At 42.3% G+C, this 20,702-nt stretch overlaps 2 protein-coding genes across 5 annotated transcripts; one reads left to right on the forward strand and one right to left on the reverse strand.

Annotated features, from left to right (window-relative positions):
• The first annotated feature begins 1,002 nt into the window (after positions 1-1,002).
• trak1b (trafficking protein, kinesin binding 1b) lies at positions 1,003-12,904 on the forward strand. 4 transcript variants are annotated; one of them, XM_029513752.1, is made up of 18 exons: positions 1,003-1,154; positions 1,651-1,845; positions 4,853-4,929; positions 5,291-5,407; positions 5,556-5,656; positions 5,789-5,894; positions 5,975-6,053; positions 6,132-6,262; positions 6,344-6,418; positions 6,556-6,693; positions 6,767-6,843; positions 7,251-7,499; positions 7,636-7,916; positions 9,242-9,360; positions 9,809-10,010; positions 10,110-10,215; positions 10,879-11,004; positions 11,374-12,904. In XM_029513752.1, the coding sequence occupies exons 3-18, from the start codon at positions 4,879-4,881 to the stop codon at positions 11,966-11,968; spliced, it is 2,553 nt and encodes an 850-aa protein (XP_029369612.1). In that variant the 5' UTR covers positions 1,003-1,154; positions 1,651-1,845; positions 4,853-4,878; the 3' UTR covers positions 11,969-12,904. The 4 variants fall into 4 exon arrangements, with proteins under 4 accessions (XP_029369612.1, XP_029369609.1, XP_029369611.1 ...); XM_029513749.1 differs by lacking the exons at positions 1,003-1,154; positions 1,651-1,845 and adding an exon at positions 4,038-4,108; XM_029513751.1 differs by lacking the exons at positions 1,003-1,154; positions 1,651-1,845 and adding an exon at positions 4,038-4,108 and having other exon boundaries at positions 10,113-10,215.
• A 5,013-nt stretch (positions 12,905-17,917) lies between these two features.
• On the reverse strand, positions 17,918-20,223 carry LOC115051083 (cholecystokinin-like). Its single transcript, XM_029514365.1, has 3 exons — positions 20,103-20,223; positions 19,852-20,007; positions 17,918-18,054 (listed from the first exon to the last, which is right to left on the reverse strand). Exons 1-3 carry the CDS (start codon positions 20,221-20,223, stop codon positions 17,918-17,920), a joined length of 414 nt encoding a protein of 137 aa, XP_029370225.1.
• Between the last annotated feature and the right edge of the window lie 479 nt (positions 20,224-20,702).

A 20,702-nucleotide genomic window follows, 5' to 3' on the forward strand; every position in this document is an offset into this window, starting at 1 on the left:
TGGATCCATCCAAGTTACAAATCAAAAAATCTAATCTGATTTATTTATATAACGCCAAATCATAACAAGGTTACATCAAGCACTTTACATATAGAGCAGGTCGAGACAAAACTCTTTATAAAATGATTTAAAGAGACCCAACAGATCCCCTCATGAGCAAGCACTTGGCGACAGTGGCAGGGAAAAACTTCCTTTAGAGGCAGAAACCTCAGACAGAACCAGGCTCCACACAGTTTAGTAATAACATGTTATTATCAGAACAAGAAGAAGAATCTTTTGTTGTCACTGTTCACACACTGAAATCAATGTACACACAACGAAGTTACATTTTCACATACACATATACATACAGGCCCCCAAACAACCACACACACGTACACGTGGAGAAGTTCCAGAGTGAAGGCACCGCCATTGCTTGGCACACCTGGAGCGGTCTTTCAGGGGACGGTGCCTTGCTCAAGGGCACTTTGGCAGTGACCTGTAGGTGAACATGGAGGTGGACATCCACCAGTCCACACTCTGCATTTCGTTGTCTGGGCTGTGACATGAACCGGTGACCTTCCAGTTCCCAAGCCAAGTCCCAACCCACTGATGAGCCACTGCCGCTCAACAACTGCCAACCCCCACCCGCCTTCATTTCGTGACGAATGAAAAGTGCAGTGGACAGGCTGTGATTTATGCAGCTTGTTGGCAGGCAGTAAACTGCAGAGTCAGCGGCGGAACTTGACATCGAAGACTCAGGAGGAAAAACAAGAGGTGCATTGATTAGGACTTAAGGTTACAGCAGTACAAGAGTAGGTAATTCTGCAAAGGTCCCTGCTTGTCGCCTTAAGTCCATCTGTGCTTACCTCACTCCTCTCTCCTCTCCAGGCATCGGGATCGGCTCTCTGCTGTCTGTTATTTCAACCTGCTAACCCAGTGGAGCTCCAGCTCCAGAGGCCCATGGCCCCGGTTTCTCTCTATCAGTGAGAGGTGAGCCAAACTGGCCTCCCCGGCCCCCTCCCTGCCCCCGGCCCCAGACCTGGACCCTGACCCGGACCCAGATCCCGAGCAGCGGCACACCCACGAGGAGCAGTATGTGAGCGAGGGAGAGTCCAGCCAACTTGACACAAACCCAGCGCCGCCTGACTGCAGGGACGCTGAGACCATCACAGGTTTGTGTGTGTCATTTTAGGAATAACTATACGAAAAACACAACCTTGATTTGTGTGTGTCATAGAGCATCCAGGTGTCTTTAAAATGGTTTTATGAACTGACAACCAGTAAAAGTATTAAAGGTCACATTGTTGGAGTAGATATTCTTTTTTATTTGTAGTACTTCAATCTCCTGTAAATGGTAAAGAACTTATGCTGCAAAGATGGTATATTTTATAGAGAAGAGCTTATTATATTCAGGTTCAGGGGTTACTAATTAAGCAAACAAACTTTTCAGAGATAGTCAGAAAGGGCTGCTGCATTTACATCCTTTATTTAGTCAAAAATGCAAGTTTATAAACACTCAAATAAAAAAAGTATAAAGAATAGCAAAAATAGTGAGCCAGTATTGGTATCCATGTTTCTCCAAAGCACTCACCTCCACACAGATCACCTGCAGTTCCCTATCAGGCGGCCATGCATTCACTGCCCTCCCTGCCTCCCTGTCATGTTCAGATGTGTGCAACAGCACTGATTTACCAGAATTCGAGATCATCAGTCTTCTGGAGGAGCAGCTGCCAGTGTACCGCTTGCGGGCTGACACTGTCTACGGCTACGACCACGATGACTGGCTGCACACTCCCCTCGTGGCACCAGATACCACTCTCGACCTGACCACCGAGCAGATCGAAGAGACACTCAAATACTTCTGTAAGTTGATCACATACATGATGACGCACAGTGTATATCTGTCTGCAGTGCTGCTGAGGCTGTGTGTGATTTCACTTTCACAGGAAATGCAGTGAAAAAAAAAAATATTAGTATTAAATCCCTCAACTTTATCTCTGCAACTGCTGTGAGAACGCATGCCAGTTTCTTTTCAAAACTGTGAGTTGAGAGATTATCAGTACTTTTTACTCTACTGATGATCACTTCTGTATTCGTCTACCAAGTAAGTTAGAGCACACTTGGGAAAAGTGGGTTTGATTTTACAAAAATTTAATTATTTATTAGTATGTATTAATATTAAACATGTTTACCATCAGAGGTTGATTGAGGAAAGAAACATTTCCCAGGAACTCCAATATGAACTGTTAGGTTTGTTAATACCAGACCTCTATTTATTAAATACATAATTCTTGAATTTTATGTCATATACAGCTGTGCATATAGGAAAAATTGACAGTTTTTAACTTAATGGACTTTTAGTGTTTCTATGGGGAGAGCTTAAAAGACAATAAAAATATGCTGAGTGTAGAGATGTATGGCCTTTAAATATAAAGGTGTTGATTTCTGGGTTCTGGGTGAGGTTGCCAGTGTCCAAATTTAGGGTACAAAACACAGGAATTTGTGTGCCTTTTTTCTGTAAGTGACACTATATTTATCTTTAAAGGCCCCAGGCGGCTCATACAAAAACAGCTTACCTCTGTGGAATATTTCATTTGTAACTTGAGAATTAACTTTCGTGTTATTTCTCCTCAGTCGCCATTAAAACAGGGCTGGAAAATCACCACACTCTGTCTGATGTACTGGCTCAAAGCCACTGTTGGCAGAGGTTTTCTTCTTAAAACAGTTATGACTGCAATTAGTATTGATTCTTGCTGTTGATATATTAAAAAGCGCTTGTTGTGCATAGATGGAAGTCACTTTGAAAACATAAAAACCATTAGCTCATTAACACAGCTGGTGTTTTAAGCTACTCTGTGTGCTACTTAGATAAAATGTGAGATCTCCCCAGTCCAGATAAATCCTTCCTGGTACTACTGAATATGCTTCAATAAAACCTTTCTCTCATGTATCCGTGAGTCTAATGACTTCTTACTCTCATCATCTACTGTCTAGTCCATCCATTCCTTGATTTGAAAGCTCAGAGAGAATGAGCCTCCTTCCACCAGGTGGTGCTTAGCATTAACCTGCTGTTCACTGTATGCTTTGGATCATTCTGATGTAAAGACTAAACATTTATTGGTTTCACTCGACTTTTTCTTTGTTTGTATTGATTTCCTAATATATGCCTTGCTCTTAAACTTTGCGTGGTAAAACAGTAGATAGATCAAAATGTCCCACCATGTGCTGCTAATACTCATTCTATAACAAGTACTTTCATTTACTGTAAAGTGATACTTTAAATTAAAACTTTAAATTAATCTCTAATGTAAATGTTGGTGGTGAGTGAAGAGACCTGCCATTTCATCACTTATTAGAGCTCTGTGCTAAATTGTAAGGAAGCTATTGTGGAAAGAGATGTATGAGGAAGTTAGGTCACTGGCTTCCAGGCTACCTGCTTCTGTTTACTGAGACAAAAAAAGTCAGAAAGAGGAAGTACATCCTTTTGTGTGTGTCTGTCTGCGTGTGTGAGAATGCCTCCGAGAATGCCTCCGTTTGCAGCATCGTCAATGGTTAAGTCTGAGTGTGTGTGTGTGTGTGCATGTGTCATAGGTCTGTTGTGGATGACAGTCACCATGGTAACGGCTGAGAAGGCAGATCCACATTGAGCAGCCTTGTGCACACCAAAAGGAAAGTGAAATCTTGGAGTTTCTGTCAGCGCTAAACTGAAAGAGGACTACATGATGTGATCCCACCTTCCCTTATTGGCCCCTTCTGTCATTTTTTAACCCACGTTATCCAATCACAAAACAACTTCTACTTCTGTTGGAGCGCAGCAATTGCAATTGTTTCAAAAACAGACGTGCACTCTCTCATCTCTCTCCACCTCCCTCTCGTTAGCTCACAGGGATTGTCATGTGGGCGGAGGGTAATTCGGGCTCCGGGCTCCTGTTGTGCTGTGCAGTGGTTGAGCATGAGGACTGAGAAAGAGAGAAGTTGAATGGATCAGTATTTAGCTCGGATGTCATGTCTGCTTGTTGGTTATCGTGAAGCCAAGGGGAAAATATGAACAGCAAGAGCAGCATGGAGAAATTAGCGAGTGATGAATGTGAGCTGGATGACTTGTACTATGAGGAGGACAAGAAAGGTAACATGCATGTCTATGAATTTTGAAAGCAGTTTGATCATGCCGTACTGTCCACACAGTAAATCATCGATCAGGCTGCCGTCTGTAGAGTAAGATCATGCTTGTACAGTTTTGATCTTCAGATGCACAGAAACAGCATTTATTGAACCAGCGTTGGCTGTTTCCTTGTAGGTGGCCTTACTGTGGAGCTTGTCTGTGGGTATGCTCTCATCATTAGGAAGTATTTCCTAAATATTCTTGACCTTGAATGTGGTCTATTTTGGCACACCAGCCTTCAAGCTGAAACACAAACACAGGGGCGTATGCACAGCTACACAGCCATTCCCATTGTTCATCCTTGTGCAAAAATATTGGGGACAGGGGGATTTGAAAGGCACTTAAATGAAGCAACAATGAAATGATCCTGCGCTTAACACAGCACATTATTGACTGGAACTCCAAATCAATAGCAGCTACCCCCCGGGGAGGAGAACAGCAAAATAGTGTGCGCCATGGAAAACAAGCCCTTTTAAGTCAGTGGTGGTGGAGGGGCCATGTTTAGCATGTCACGCATCCACCAGATGATAGAGAGGATGACTTTTTAAACTCTGTGTTACATCATGTACCTGTGTGTGTGTGTGTGTGCTGCTGTACATGTATCACACCGGACGTGATGAGGAGAGGGGCCGTTTGCACCGGAAACTGTGCATTATCTGCTTCCGTCCCCTCATTCTGTTTGTGTGTTTTTGTTTTATATTTCCACAGTGCTATGTGCAGACAGAGTGGGCCAGATGACGAAGACCTACAATGACATTGATGCTGTCACACGTCTGTTGGAGGAGGTGAGATACGCTATTTTTGTCTGGAACTCAAAGCCGCAAGCATGACAAATCTAACTCACAAAAGTGAGGCTGCAGCAGAGCGGATCATGAAAACTGTGGATTTGTCCAAATAAAAAGCGCCTGTAGTATGGAGAGTTGTGAAAAGTTTATCTGAAAGGTATCAGAATTTTTGGTGAGAGAATTCTACCTCAAATTTTTCCAGTATTGGTTGAACCTCCAGCCCCTTAAGGACACCAGCAAGGACAAATGTGCTTTCTCAATGTTCATAATGGAGATTGCCGCTTTATCAATGTGTGGGATAGCTGGGTTTTGCAGCTATAAATGTGCTTTATATCTTGTCTTCTTTGACTGAAACCAATAGAAAGAGAGAGATTTGGAGTTGGCTGCAAGGATCGGCCAGTCGCTTCTTAAGAAGAACCGAACTCTGACAGAGCAGAACGACTATCTGGAGATACAAGTGGGACAAATCGCAGAGGAGGTCTGTGCACACACACAATCACACTCAAACATCACATTTACACACATGAACAAATTGTAACTCATGAACTTTTTGAAAAGAAACCACCTCTACTCAAATTCAACCTTCACTCTAGTGCAACATGGAGTAATAATCTGACCTCTTCCAGGTGGCTCAGCTGCATCATGAGCTGAATCTGAAGGACGAGCTGCTGCAGTTTTACACCAATGCAGCTGAGGACAGCGAGGATGAGACCAACATCTCCCCAATGTTAGAATCCTTTTATTTCCCAATTCATTATTCTCTTTTTATCTATAAATAATGGATTCAATAATTTTGAATAGATTGTCAAATGCAAAACAAGCGTGAGCTTGGCGATTCTCTGTGTTGATCTCACTAAAGGGGTAAGAAAAGTAAAGTGGAAATGGCTTCAGGAGGCTTTGTGAGTGACACACTTCAGAGGAAACTCAAAGAGTTGGAAGAGGAGAACCTGTCGCTCCGTTCAGAGGTATTTTAACACACAAATAATTGCAATGCATGTGTGCACTGTTGAGAGTATATAGTTTAATCATAGCTGTCCACATGTAGGCAAACCATCTAAAGTCAGAGACTGAAACCTATGAAGAAAAGGAGCAGCAGCTGGTCAATGACTGTGTGAAAGAGCTCAGTAAGTTTGAGTATATACTTATACTGCTAATTTGTCCTTGCATGTATGTTAATTCCACCCTGGCCTTTGTCCCGTCAGGGTTGTCCAGTCTCCAGATCTCTGCCATCGCAGAGGAACTGGCTCGTAAGACCGAGGACGCCTCCCGACAACAGGAAGAGATCACTCACCTCCTCTCCCAGATAGTGGATCTGCAGAAGAAAGCCAAGTCTGTGAGTACAGACCCATGAAGCAATTTTAACTCCAATGTGACTACCGTTGTGACCTCTAAATATGTGCATATGTGTGTCTAGTATGCAGTCGAGAATGAGGAACTCTCTCAACACTTGTTGGCAGCTAAAGACGCTCAAAGGCAGCTCACAGCAGAGGTAACTTTCTAAGTTAAATTCAGCAGCTCAACAAATAGCTGTTTTATCGATAATAAATCCTTATATATCCCCTGTAAACACTTTGTTTTTTTCAGCATCATGTCTGAAAATTAAGTTGAATATTTTTAATGTGACAGCTCCAGGAGTTGGAGGAGAAATACTCAGAGTGTATCGAGATGTTGCATGAAGCTCAAGAGGAGCTGAAGAACTTGAGGAACAGAAACTACAGTGCAGCAACTCCTCGACGCTTCAACCCCATGGGGCTGTACCCGATGGTGAGGCCGTGTGTGTGTTTGTATGTTTCTGCGTGATTGTCCTCTGTTCCTTAATGATTTCTTTGTGTTTCAGGATTCTTTGGCAGCTGAGATTGAGGGAACGATGAGGAAGGAGTTGAGTCTAGATGACCCTGAGTGTGAAGAGCAGAAGTATGGATTAAATGCTTTGTTTTACAAAAAAACATCTGTACCAACATAATTTACACTTGGCCTGAATGCCAAAAAAATTTCTTGCAGACGCTGATTATGAGTAACAATATCCATTATGAAGGCCATTTTTATAAAATTTTGAATGAATGGCCATTTTCTCCACCGATTATTGTTAGAGAAACGTTTTCATTTATGAGCAAAACATCACAGCTCAGTTAACAGGTAACTTCACAAATATTTATTACATTGTCTTGACAGCAATAGAGTAGTTTGATGGCTACAGGAAGCCATATTGTTTGAGGTTCTTTAGCTCTCTGTCTGAAAGAAATAATTTAAAAGGAAGATGTTTTTAATTTGCTAATGCACAAATTGTCCAGGCTAATACTCTTATGTCTGATTGGTTGCAGAAACCATCGTAAGCGTGTTTTTGAGACGGTCAAGAACGTCAACCAGACGGTCCGTCAGCGTTCACTGACTCCAACCAGCGCCAACATCCCAGGCTCCAACCAGTCTCTGTCAGCCCGCACGTCACCTCAGTCTAGTGGCCTCTCCACACCCCACTCCAGTGTGTTTGGAGGCGACATCAGCGGAGAAAGCGTTTCCCTTGACAACCGTACCCAGAGCATCCTGATGGAGACGGCATCTACTCAGGATAGGTGAGAAAGAGATTTGATTAACAAAAAAAAAAAAAAAAATGAGGAGTTTGAGGACAGATTTACATGTCTGCACAAGATTCATTAATTGCATAATGCCATTTTCTTACCCCTTGCTTTCTGTCACCGGCTCTGACAGCAGCACAGAGGGCCAAGAGAAGAAGGCAAGCGGTGCTGAGGACCTGAGGCTGGCTCTGCGCCGCCTGTCTCTGCGTCGTCAAAACAACCTGAGTGAGAGGCGTTTCTTTGAGGAGGAGAGGGAGCGAAGGCGGGGAGGACATGGAGGGCTGCAGGATGGCCTGGGACACGAGAGTGTGATGACCCCCTCAGAGAGCATCATGTCTCTTGGGAACCTCCACCTGTGGGCCACACGAGGGCCTTACCTCCCTGACAAACTCCAAATCGTCAAACCACTTGAAGGTGAGGGGGAAAGGGAGCGTGGCATGAGCTTCAAAGCAGGAAGGAAGTGGGAAGGCCACAGAGGAGTTGGGACAAAGAAAGGGAGCAAGCGAAGCTGGGGCTCGGAGAGGGACAGCTGGCATGGGCGAAGGCCGGAGGGGGAAGGAGAAGAAAAAGGATGGGACCGGGGGAGGAGGACTGGAGCTGGGATAGAGAGGGAGAGAGGAAGGAGGTGGGCTAGAGACCGGGCCGGGACCAAGAGTCTGAGGGGAGCAAGAGAGAAGAAAGAAAGGCCTCTGTCACTCATGCTGTTCAACTCTTTTTGGTCTCTGATGCATCATCACAAGTCAGGCAGCTTTGCATCCACACACAGCTTTTACAGAGACACGCAGCCCAGAGGGTGGTTGTAGATACACGTGATGCGACGCAGGAGCAAAGATTGGAACTCTGTTTATGTCCTGAATCCAGATTATTAAAAACAGACCTAAAACCCCAATATCAGATGATCTCAACATAAAAATAGAATAGTTTAATGTGTACTTGCTGACAAACAAACAAACCAGCTGTTCTCGGGGCGAAAAGCTTCCTGTCTGTATAGTTGCTGTCCAGTGAGTGTAAATATGTGTAACCTTGATGATGGACAGCATCAGACGTGACATCAATGACCTGGGAGTGGCCAGGTGTTGAACCCAGACATCAGTGTTTTATGAGCCAGTCTTGTTGACCTGTGCTGCCCTCTGCTGGGGCCTGTTACGCTGCCTATCAAACATCATCACGTCTTCATACCACTGTCATTGTTTACATACATTTGCATTTGCACTTTCTCTATTCTTGTGTACGTGTTATTCTTTCTTTATTATTTATTTATTCCTCAGATTTTTTTTTTGTTTTCTCTCTTCATTCTGTCATGATTCTGTCTCTGTTTAAAATTTCGACTAATAAAAACCTTTATTCACTCTCACTGCTCGTCCATTTCATTTTATTATCATCATATCTCTCCTCTTCATCATTCTTCAGTGTCTCTGTTGTCTTTCTCACCATCTTTTTTGTCATGCTAATCACTGCTGAGGCCTCTGGAATATGGATATTTCTATTAGACATTAACTAGTGGTAGGCATACTTTAGCTTTAAACTGTCACATAATCTGCAGTTTTTTTATTGTGTCTGATTTATGTACAGTTTTTATCACAGATAAATAACATGTTTCCTTACAGATAAAAGCAGTTAGGCCTTTATGACACCACCATTTACTTATGCAGGAATACAAATTCATCATTCATTCAGTGTTTGCTTGAAGGTATTAAACTCAAAATATTTAGCAGATTCATTTTATCTCTGTCCTCCAGGCTCTGCCACCCTGCATCAGTGGCAGCAGTTAGCCCAGCCTCACCTTGGCGTGATTTTGGACGCCAGGCCAGGAGTCGTGTCAAAGGGTTACAGACCCCTTGAACTAGAACTGGAGCAGGTGTGTGCGTGTGTGTGTGAATGTGTGCCTATGAGCTATGATACACATAGAGAGAAATATGAAAACAGAAATTTGCTGGGTTTATTATACAACTGATTCTTCAAAAAAAAATTTTTTTCAGGAGTGACATACAGAATGCTTCCTCTCTTCAACATTAAAAAATTTGCCAAATTACTATTTCCTTTAAACATCTTACAATTTTTCATCCAAGTTTGTTCAATGAGAATTTACTAATAAGAAATCAGAATAAAATGCAAATCAAACAAAGAACATTAGGAAATTTACTTTTGGAATAATTTGATGAAATGTTCAGAGGAATGTGATAGATAACAAATACCTCTGTATTTATTTTATGTAGCATGACTGGACTAACCAGATGCTTAGAAGCTTAAGCTCATCTTAATCACTGCTAATATTACTACTTGTTTACTTGTTACTCTGTTTGCAGGTATATCCGTGGGGTAGCTTTGAAGAGGATGAACCAGGTGAGCAATACTTCCAGAACCTGCCCACATCCTCAGCCTCCGTCTCTCCAGCCGTGCCCTCCACCTCAGCCACGAGTGACGCCAGCCAGCCGCCGTCCAGCCTCGCTCCGCTGTCACCACCTTCTCCATCTCCATCACCACATCTCAGTAACACAGATGCCCTTGGTGAGAACATTTAGACGATGTAAAATCGTTCACATAGTTGCAGTGTATTATGGTGCTCGAAGATGACTAACTGTCTCTTTGCTGCACTAACCCTTGCAGCAGCATATTACCCAGGTAAATGCATGGCCCACACTAGCTCCACCTACACCTTTACAACCTGTCGGATCCTTCACCCAACTGACGAGCAGACAAGGGTCACACCAAGGTGAGTGGGGGGAAAAAAAAAAAAAAACACTGATCAAAGTTTGTTGTAAGTAAATTTTTTGTGGCCAGTTCTCTTTGGATTCTCAAAGTTTCTGGCCAGAATTGGCTTTTCATCAGCTACTTTTATGTCTTTGCTAAAAGCAAACACAGAGAGGTCCTAATGAAATAATATTTTGTTATAAGAACAATTCCCTGTCCACTTCACCTCTCGTTGAAAACAAAAAAAGGAAATTAAGATAACAGTTTTATTACATACATTGTAATAACACTAAACATTAATACAAGCACAATCTAATTTAGAGGTATAGACGTATAAATAAAGCTTAACATACTGTAATAATGTTGTTTGGATATGGTTGCGCTCAGAATATCCTAAATGTCCACTCAGTCTGAATTCAACCCAATTCTCACAGGACAGATAAAGTCCAAGCAACAGCTGTTGAGCTGGGATCTTGTCCAACAACAACATTTATTCAGTTGTCTCCTAGACAGTAGAAAAGTGCTAAATAATACATGCAGGTACTTTTATGGCTTAAAAGAACAATATCCCCTGTTGTGCTATTATAACAATAAGGTGTTGCTGAAATGCAATATAAGGTGTGGAAAGTGGTTAAGAAGTATGTTTCTAATTATCATTGGTCCTTCGCTTTTGCTTTTTCTCCAGCCTAAACCCAGTCCCAGCGTCAGCCTCCTGTGTGATGACCAGCACTCTGTTGGGTACGCCTGCAGCAACACCCTGCACACCTCGGAGACTCAGTCTCAGGCCCTCTGAATCCTCAACTAACCTCAGGCAAGGTTACATATCTACAAAGAAATTATGCATTTTGAGCTAGTAAACAGAACACAATTTTGTTGTTTTTGTTAGTGAATTGATTTAAAGGCTTAGTAACTCTTTAAATCAATTCACTAACAAAAACAACAAAATTGTGTTCTGTTTACTAGCTCAAAATGCATAATTTCTTTGTTGATCACTCTGAGTTACTTTCCTATTTTTTGGGAAAGGTAATTCAAAGGTTAATCTGTTTGGGTGGTTGGAAACAAAAGGAAGCCAGTGCACAGGAGAATTAACCTTTAGGTTTAATTGCTTTATTCCCATAAACTATGTCTTTCAGAATTAGCAGTCAGCTTGACGCATACTTTAATTTCTCATGTTCTACAGAGATGCAACACGTACCACCAGCACCTCCCTGGGGTTAGTGCGCCTTCTCCAGGAGAGAGGGATCTCAGCAGCGATGTATCACCAGAGTCAGGGCCTGGAGCATGGCCCGGGCAGTGGAGGAGTCTTATTCAGCACTTCCATTGCCCCTAACCGAGTGGCCAACCCTGACCCTCTGCGCCCCTCTACCCCTCCCAACTCACCCACGGGACCGGGCACTTCGGCTGTGCTGACCTCTGCAGGTTTTGACTTCAAAAGTCCTTCTTACGACAACTTCCTGGCATCTAAACCGGCCCGCTCTATTTTAAAGGAGGTGACCAGGGGCACGAGGGGTAGACAGCGAGCGAGAGACTGTGAAAGCCAAACGGACGTCAGTGTGACTGTCCACAACCTCAACCTGCTGGACAAGGTGAAGCGGCTGGGTGTGGCTGGAGCTCCAGGAGGCAGAGCGATGAGTCCCGGCTCCATGCTGGGTCCTCTAGGTGGCCTTCGCAGATCTGGCTCCCCTTTTGGGCCCGATGGAATAAGGAGGAACCGGAGTTACCCTGCTATGGTTGGCGCGAGCATGGCGATGAAAGCCCCAGGGCCCCAGGAGTAGCCTGGACTGCTGCTGGCCATCCGGGTCAGTGTAGCTGGAGCCAGGCAGGGTTAAGGACTGACTGTTGAACGGTCACCTTGAGCCCAAACACTAACTGACACTGTTACGTACTGTACAACAATCACATGACACTGCTGACCAGTTTCTAATCACTACTATGGATTCACAGTGACGTCATCAACTTTATAGTGCTTTAGGCTGCGACTCATGCTTGAATCAAATGCAAAGTAAAGGGTTGGTTCACCCAAGATGCAAAATATATATTTTTTTTTTTACCTCTACTGTATCAACAATTTTATGTGCTCAGATTAATCCAATCTCAAATACAAAGAGGGGGGAAAAGGAAATTTTTTCCACTGTTTAATGTTACCTGACTAAATACCAAGACATGAGAGGGGTGCCAATGGTCTCAGGCAAGTCTTTCGACAGTATATCTTTAAAGAAATGGTCCAAACTGACATTTCTCAACATCTACCGCACTTGTCTACATGATGAATACTAATAGTTGTGGTGAATGGTGACTTTTCCTTGAGTGTCATCACGAGGTTGACATTTGCAGTTGTTAGTAACACTTGGCTATGTTGCCATCAAATTTGACCTTTTCAGGTCAGAAATTCAGGCTACCTTTCCCCCCAAATGCCTGCAAAACTGAAATGATCCCCAGCAGCCTCAGCTGTGCTTTAGTTTTAGTGTTATCTTACTGTAAGAAATAAATTGAACAAATTGTAGCATGCAGAACAATCAGCATATTCATTTTGAGTATGGTGGACAGTATCATTTAGCTACAAGCACTTTGCTGCTTTTCTCAGTTTTAAAAGAGATGTCTGTAAATCTGGGCACATAAAATCCATTTAATGAAATGTAATTTTATGTAAATGGGTGGACTAAAAAAAAAAAAAAAAAAAAAGAATACCTGAACAGAAATAAATCCAAAAACTACTGCTACCCCCTGCTTCGGAGACTGACTCTGCTGGCTGGATGTAGTACTCCCACTCCCACTCATGTCACCCTTTATCTGAACCACAGCCACAAAATCCCACACACGTCCAGACATCCACAGGTTCACTCTATTAAATTTGCCATCGCTCTAGTTGGCTGTCTGGAGTTACTGTAGCACTAAAACAGGCAGCTCTTCCTCAATATTACTGGATGAAAATCAGCATTTTATTTAAAAATTACACCAAACCCACAACAATTTGCTGCTTATCTCAAATCTCTCCCCTCTTACCCCTTCATAGATCTCTCTTGAAGTGATTAAGTGTGAACATAAGTCACTTCGAACAAATCACTGAAAAGATTTTCTGTCATGATTAAAGATACCTCTATTTATTTTCCTAATTGGCCGTTAGACAGGAAAGCTCACGCTGCTTGCCTTGAACTGGACAGATCAATACGCTGAAGCTGAGGGAGAAAGAGGAAGTGATTGTGGCTGTGGTTGGAAGCTTTCAGATATTTTCCTTGAAGATTCCTCAGTAAAATTAAGCAATATAGTGCCTGGACCATCTGTTTTTATTGCTTTTTATTCTTCATGTGATGGACTTAGGGTGTGAAGTAGCTGTCACAACCACTCTTGCACTTGTGTTTATTTATTTTGAAAACCTTTACCTTAATTTTAAATTATTTTCATAAAAATGTCTCACACTGTATTTACTGTTCATCGTCAGTGAAATGTCACTAATGACAGACTTACACAGGAGCTGTTATGTGTCGTGCATAACCAAGAACCATACATCACTGTAAGGACTGGGGCGAGCATGTAATCAGGGGGTTTTACAAGTAATAAACAACACATTTAATCTTGTGAGGTTTTTCTGTGTGTGCGCGTCTGCGTGTCTGCTGATGACACTGTGACTCGTTCAGACATCGGGCGATAGTGAAAAGGAGTCCCAGACCGAAAATCAATATTTACCCTCCTCCAGCAGATGGAGCTCAGAATCAACTCAACATGGCAAGTACTCAATATGTGAAGTGAATTGCCCTTGTAAGGCTGTCCACATTGACGCATTCGAAATCCATTAACCACCATCTGTAGCTCTTGTATTATGAGATATGATGAGGGCGACCTATTAGACCTCTATTAGCCGCAGGATGAATGAGAGATGAGTAATAACCCCGCAAAACGCCACTCTAGCAGCTGGGAAGTCTAATAAGAAGAAATTAAACTAATGTCACTGATCCCCTCCATGTTGCACATTTGTCCCCTTGGAATAACATTTTGATAATCATATTAGTTAATACGTCAATACATTAGTTCCTGTACCTGCCACACCACAAGTGTATTCATTCAAGTTAAAGTGGATGTTTTATTAAGTTAAAGTGTCATTCAGCATTAACACCACATGTTTTATAGCACATCAAACTGGACTCAATTGGACATCTGCCACAAAATCTTATTCCCAGGTGATGAAACCTGGAGTCTTTGGTGTATACATCAACCCTGGGAGGTCAGCATTTTAGGAAATTCAAGCTAGCCTTCAGTTAAATCTTTTGGTTTATGACTTTAATCGGAAATTCCCACCATAATCAGCTGTGACTGGTGCCAATAAGCAAACGATGAGCTGAGATAGTAAATATGGTTAACATTATCAACATACCGCAGCAGTGCAGCGTATCCTCCATCTGTTACGTTGACTGATGCATTTCAACTGAGTTCAAATATTATGCTTGTAGGGAGGTGCATAGTTACTTAGATACTTTAACCAAAAAGTAGTCCAATGTAAGCTTCACATTCATTTTTAATTCCTTTTGTGTGCTTATATTCTTCATGTGCCCGGACGTCCTCTCATCGCACTGCTAGTTAGACGAGATAAAGCTAACTCTCTGTCGGTGGGAGCTTCATATTCATCCACTTCGTACAAGTATGAACGTGCTGTCAATATTCTCATGGGAATATCATCAAGGAAACAAATAGGTGTGTTTCTTGACACTGTTTTAAAATGTTTAATGTTTCCTATTTGGCTGATTGAATGTTAACTGTAGCATTAGTGTAAGCATCATGGCTGTTGATATAAATTTGGATAATGTGGGTTTGGACTTGATGGAGTCATCTTCTTCTTCCCTGCTTTAACCAGACGTTCTTGTGTTTTAGATGTCAGTAAAATACCTTTGAATTGACGATCACTGATGTACAGTTAAAGAAAGGGAAAGTGGGAAACAGATTGGCCAGAGAATGAAAGACATTATGTTCAGCCAGTTTCAGGAGGAGCTTGGACCATCTGCTCCTCACCGAAACTGGATCTTCATGACAGCCACGCTCTTGGAGCTCATGTTGCTTTCATAAGTGTGGCTTCACCCATTAGGATACAGAAGCACAGCACTAATGCACGTATGAATTAGACCATACAAGATGGTGCAGACTATGTGTTTAGGTTTTGCCCTTTTTTGTGCTATTGCCACTCACAGCACGTCTACACCAGCCCATCAAACTCTTATCTGCTGATACATACACACACACACACACACACACACACACTTGAAAACATTTACTTTCAAACTTTTCCAATGCCGATAACTCTGTAGACTTTAAGCATGAGCTCTTTATACAGAAAGTTTGAATTGATTCCCATCTATCAGAATTACAATCCTTTGTAGATTTATAATACAAGTGTGACCTCCGTCCCAATGGCAATGCCCAGAACATACACACACAAACGCACAGCAAACCCGTCCTTTCCCCTCAGGCATCCCAAGCCACTTCTCTGAATAATTCACAGAGCCTGCTTTGCTCATTGATTCCGCTCTCCACCTCTCAGTCACACAGACATATCTCTCACTAAAGACAAAGGTCCAGGAGCAGCATAATAGGCAGCTTCATCACAATTCACCACCTCCCAGGATCCCACCTCCATCCATCACTGATACCTTCTGCAGGTTCATCTTAGCAGCCTTTTTTAACTGCTGGCTTTGATCGACGCTGCTACTTTTCCAGACGGTCTCAAAAATAAAACGCCAAGCGAACTCCAGCAGTACCATTATGAGCATATCATCGGAACTCTTCTTCTCTCTTTGCCCAAAGGAGTTTAATTACAAATTTTCTACATAACACACATTTCTTCATTACACCAACATTTACTGGGCTTTCTGAAAACTGTTACTGTCACTGTCACGGAGCCAAAAGCAATTATTAGGATTCATTTAGAGCCTTGTTTAATAATTCAGGCCATATCATCTTATCCAAACGCTTTAAACCACTTCAGTATTTTGCACTAACTTCAGAGCTCATAATTATCCTGCTGTGGAGACGAGAAGACACTGCCCTGTCCCCACTCCCTGAATGATGCATTCACTGTCTTACATCTCCTCGGTGCAGCTGCACAATGGCTATTTCCCCCCTTACATTAATCATACTCAAAAACAAGCTTAATTATTCAAAATTCTCCATGGTCCAAGAAGGGTTTCTCATGGGAATCTTTGTTTTGCATCAGGCAAAGACCTTTGACACTGGAAAATCACTGGTCTGACACTGATCTTTGTAATATCAGTGTGAAATCAGTGTACTGGATTATAGTATATAGTATATAGTATTATAGTATATAGTAGAACACACACATCTGCATTTATAGCAGCAATTTTTATTTCAATGCATTTAATCATTTATGTTTTGCATTGAATATCAAAGAAATCAACCTGGCAGGGGACAGTAGTGAGACAGTAAGGAAGAGGTCCCATGGGAGACTTTGTCATTGCAAAATATAATCAGTTTGCTTGTTGAAACAAAGCTTCAACAGAATGACACCAACACAGAGTCTTTGTGTTTGTCTATGTTTAGCCTTTCTTTGACTTTTAAATCATATCCATATCTCATCTCACTGGAGACAGAAAGACAGAAATATTTTGAAAAAAAAAAAACAAAACAAAAACGCTACCTTGTACGTTTGATAACACATTAAGGATTTCTTTGTTCCACTAGGTGACAGTGGCAGCAGCATCCTTCCTTTAAAATCAGGCATTGTCGAATCTACAGCACGAAATTATCAAGCAATTAAAAATGAGGTGCTGTTGTTGGCATGGCCAATCTTTTATTACTTTTATAGCTGTTTTACTGCACAATGCAACTATGCCCCTTAAATCTTCAAATAGTTGTACATGCCACTGCTGTCAGAGAAGATGAGGATAAATCTCTTGTTCTTTGAGACAGTTTAGATAAAAAAAATAAAATAAAGGAAGTTAAATGGAGCCTTCACTTCCTTTAGTGTGTTATTTGTTGGGACACAGTCAACAGTTTCTTGCGCATCAGGAATGGAATGAGAAAGTTTTTTTTTTTACCAATTCAACAGAAACATGTAAGAGTGTTTTCAGAACCAGATTGAATACAATCAATTATGGAAGTTAAGTGCTTCTGAATAATTTTAGATATTTTTTTTTTTATTTGGGTGTCCTGATTTGTTAAATCACCATGATACTTAGCAACTGCATGTGCTTTTTCAGGAGTTATGAGAATCGGTTCCCTCTCTATTTTGTTTTGTGTTACATAATGGTCTATATAATACTACTAATACTAGTACTGATAATAATAATAATTAATGTTTGCAGTAGAGATGAGTCATCTCTAATCATCTGCACTTTGCCAAATGAATGCAACTAATGAATGTTAATGAATCTAGTTTAAGCTGTGTGCATTACAGTTCATCAATTCATATGCAGAGAATGAGATTTTCAGTCTTTATTCAGTCCAGTTATTCAGACCCTGACACCATCCCAGTCCTTTCCACCCAAATAACGAAAATCTGACAAAACCAGAAACAAACTGAGGACAGTGAGAGCTTTTCTGCAAAATTTGGCATATGTATATTGCATTATTACAGTTTTAGAAACAAATGTACAACAAATACATCATTAATAGACTCTTAGTGTGAGACAGTGAGGAGCCAGCTTGCATGTTTTTTTTTTTTTTTTCTTATTTTTCTCGTGTGCCTGTACGAAGGGAGGTACGAGCCAGACGTCCCCTTTTTATGAGGAGTACTCGTATTCCTCTGCGCTGCGGCGTCCAAAATCCATCCAGCCCAAGTAGTCCCTGTCTGCTATCCGGTGGTTGGCACTCAGTCCGCTGGCTCTGCTGTTTGCTGTGGAGTTTCTGCGCACAGAAGCTGGGGAGGATGGGGAGGGAGGATGAGGAGGGACGCAGGTATAAAGAAAAGTGGGTGGAGGAGGAGCAGAGCAGAGAAGGAGAGCATCAGAAACACTTCCCTGGACAGTGGCACCAGTTGTTTCTGCACAGAGCCAGGAGGAAGAAAAGAGTTTGTGTGACGCTGACAGAGCTGATTGGATATATTCACAGTTGTTAGTGACTAAATCGTGATTGCTCAATTGGCGTTTTGGGGTGAGATTGAACACAAACTCAGCAGCTGATCAAATGTAGTTTCACTGCTTTCACTATGTAAAATTTCATCATTTTCCCCAGCTGAACACATCTGAACACATGATGCCTTCCAGAGGAAGAAACGCTCTCTGTGTTAGAAACAGCTGACAACTGGTGATGTTTAGCTGTTGCGATGACTCTCACTTTTTCTGTCGTTCCCATGAATGTGGGATTTTTCTTCTGCTGTGAAGCTGGGTTACATTGTGGCCATTAATGGATCTGTCCTCCTTCTCTCACTCAGTGAAACACACGCCATACAAAGAGGATGGTCCAACAGCTGGACTTCAGGCTGGCAACATACAATTACCCTCCCTTCCTTCATGTGTGTTTCCATGGCTGTTAAATGTGCGTGTTTATTCTCCTGAGATGATGAGTGCATTCTGATTTACCCCCCACTGACCTCCGATTGTGTAAAACATTTCCAACTTTGATTTATTTTAATTTATTTTTCAGAAGGGATGAGAAGCAGGAGTCTTGTTGCTTTCTGTTTGGGAATCAATTGAACGCTCACAGAGATGCTGTTTTCACTCCACCCACAACCTCCTACACACCACACACCCACATGCGCAAGCACACACATACAAACACACACACACACACACACACACACATACATATGAATGCTTCAGTTCCCTGGTGTTCTGAGAAGACTGGCTGCAGAAGGCTCGACAATGACACCTCCTACACTGAAACCTGCAAGTGAACAGCGAGCACACGCACACCTAAAATGCCTATACACACACATCTTCCTTAAAGCATTATACACACTTTACAGTTTCAATACCAGTTTCAATATGCTGATATGTAGAATTTAAGTGGATATCGGGGGATGGATGTGTCAGTCTGTGTTTAGTGAATGAATCCTGAAAATAACTCTCTCGATTTGTAAATCGCTCACTATGGACAATGAAAATGTTTCTGTCTCTGTGAAAATTTGCATAATGTTTTAATCTGTGAGAATCTTCCTTCCCACAGACATGGATGTACAAGGACTCACTTTCAGTGAGCCAAGCAGAAACAACAGATCCTGACAGATTGTACTGTGAAGGCCCAGAAATTGTCTTCGTCCTGTCGCAAAACCACTGAGATCAGAGCCCTGAACATGAGGCGCCATGACTTGAGGTTTTGTTTTTTCTTTTTCGAAAGAAAAAAAAAAAAAAAAGCAACTCAGAGAATCAGACAGGGAGAAGAAAAAATAAAATAAGATGGCACAAGGAGGATGGCCGGAAGGCTGTGAACACTAATATACGCTCTTTCAAACCACAAAAGCTTTTCACAGCCACTAATTCATTTTACAAAGCAGCAAGGGCACAAATTCCAGTCATTAGCTGGACTTGGGGGGGTGGGGGGGGGTGATAGAGGGGGAGAGCGACACAGAGAAGTACTTGTCTCTGAAAATGAATCTTTGCTGTAAATATTGTTTTCTTTATACACACACACACACTCAGTTAACAGGCATAACTTGGATGACCCCCAGCTACAGACACCTTCAAAGTGATCCACAGAAACACCAGCCCACACACACCTTTCCTGAAGGAGATGAGTCTTGCCAGCAGCTCACTGAGGTTGGCCCGAGAGTCTCCATCATCCTCAGCCAATGGAATAGCTTTCAGCTTGGGGGCAGAGCGCCTGTGTCTGGGCAGGAGCTCTCCCAAGGAATAGGTGTCAGCGTCAAGAAGAGCTACACAGTCACACACATGAGACAAAGTGTCAGATATGAAAGCTCACTGTGACATTAATTCACATTTTTGCCGCAGGCTTTGCCTCTGGTCGCACCTTCAGTCGGAGTGGAGATGGAGCGATGGCCCTCGTCTACGGGCTTAGAGAGGAGGGGAAGACCTGAACAGCTCATATACAGGACTGCCAGCACGACACACACACACAGCCCTGCAGTCATCTGAAAACACACACAGCCAGAAATGATGGAGAAACAAAGAGGGAAAGTTTAAAAAGGAGGAACTGCTGGAATTGCGTTGTTAACGTAGGCATTCTTGTCTCATCCACTGCACTGAGAAACTACAACTTAGAGCACCTGCCATCTGCGGGACACTGCTTCTTCACAGTTAATAATCACTGACTGCACTGAAAAGACTTGTGAATGGGCACAGTGTGTTCACACAATCATCCAGTGGCAGAGCAGTTAAACACAACTGTGTCACTGTAGGCAGCTGGATCTTCACATCCTAAGTGCAATTTACAGCAGGTCAGTTTGACTTCATTGTCAGTGCAGAAAGAATTTCTCATTTCCTTTTTGGCTCTCAGGACTCATGGCTGGAAATAAATTCTTGAAATAGATGGAAAGAAGGTAAAGCAAGTCAAATATTTTCAAACCGACACTTCTAATTTACCAATAAACAACTCAAATGTGATGCATTT

The sequence above is a fragment of the Echeneis naucrates genome, chromosome 11 (genome assembly GCF_900963305.1).
Source record: "Echeneis naucrates chromosome 11, fEcheNa1.1, whole genome shotgun sequence".
NCBI classification, from domain to species: Eukaryota; Metazoa; Chordata; class Actinopteri; order Carangiformes; family Echeneidae; genus Echeneis; species Echeneis naucrates.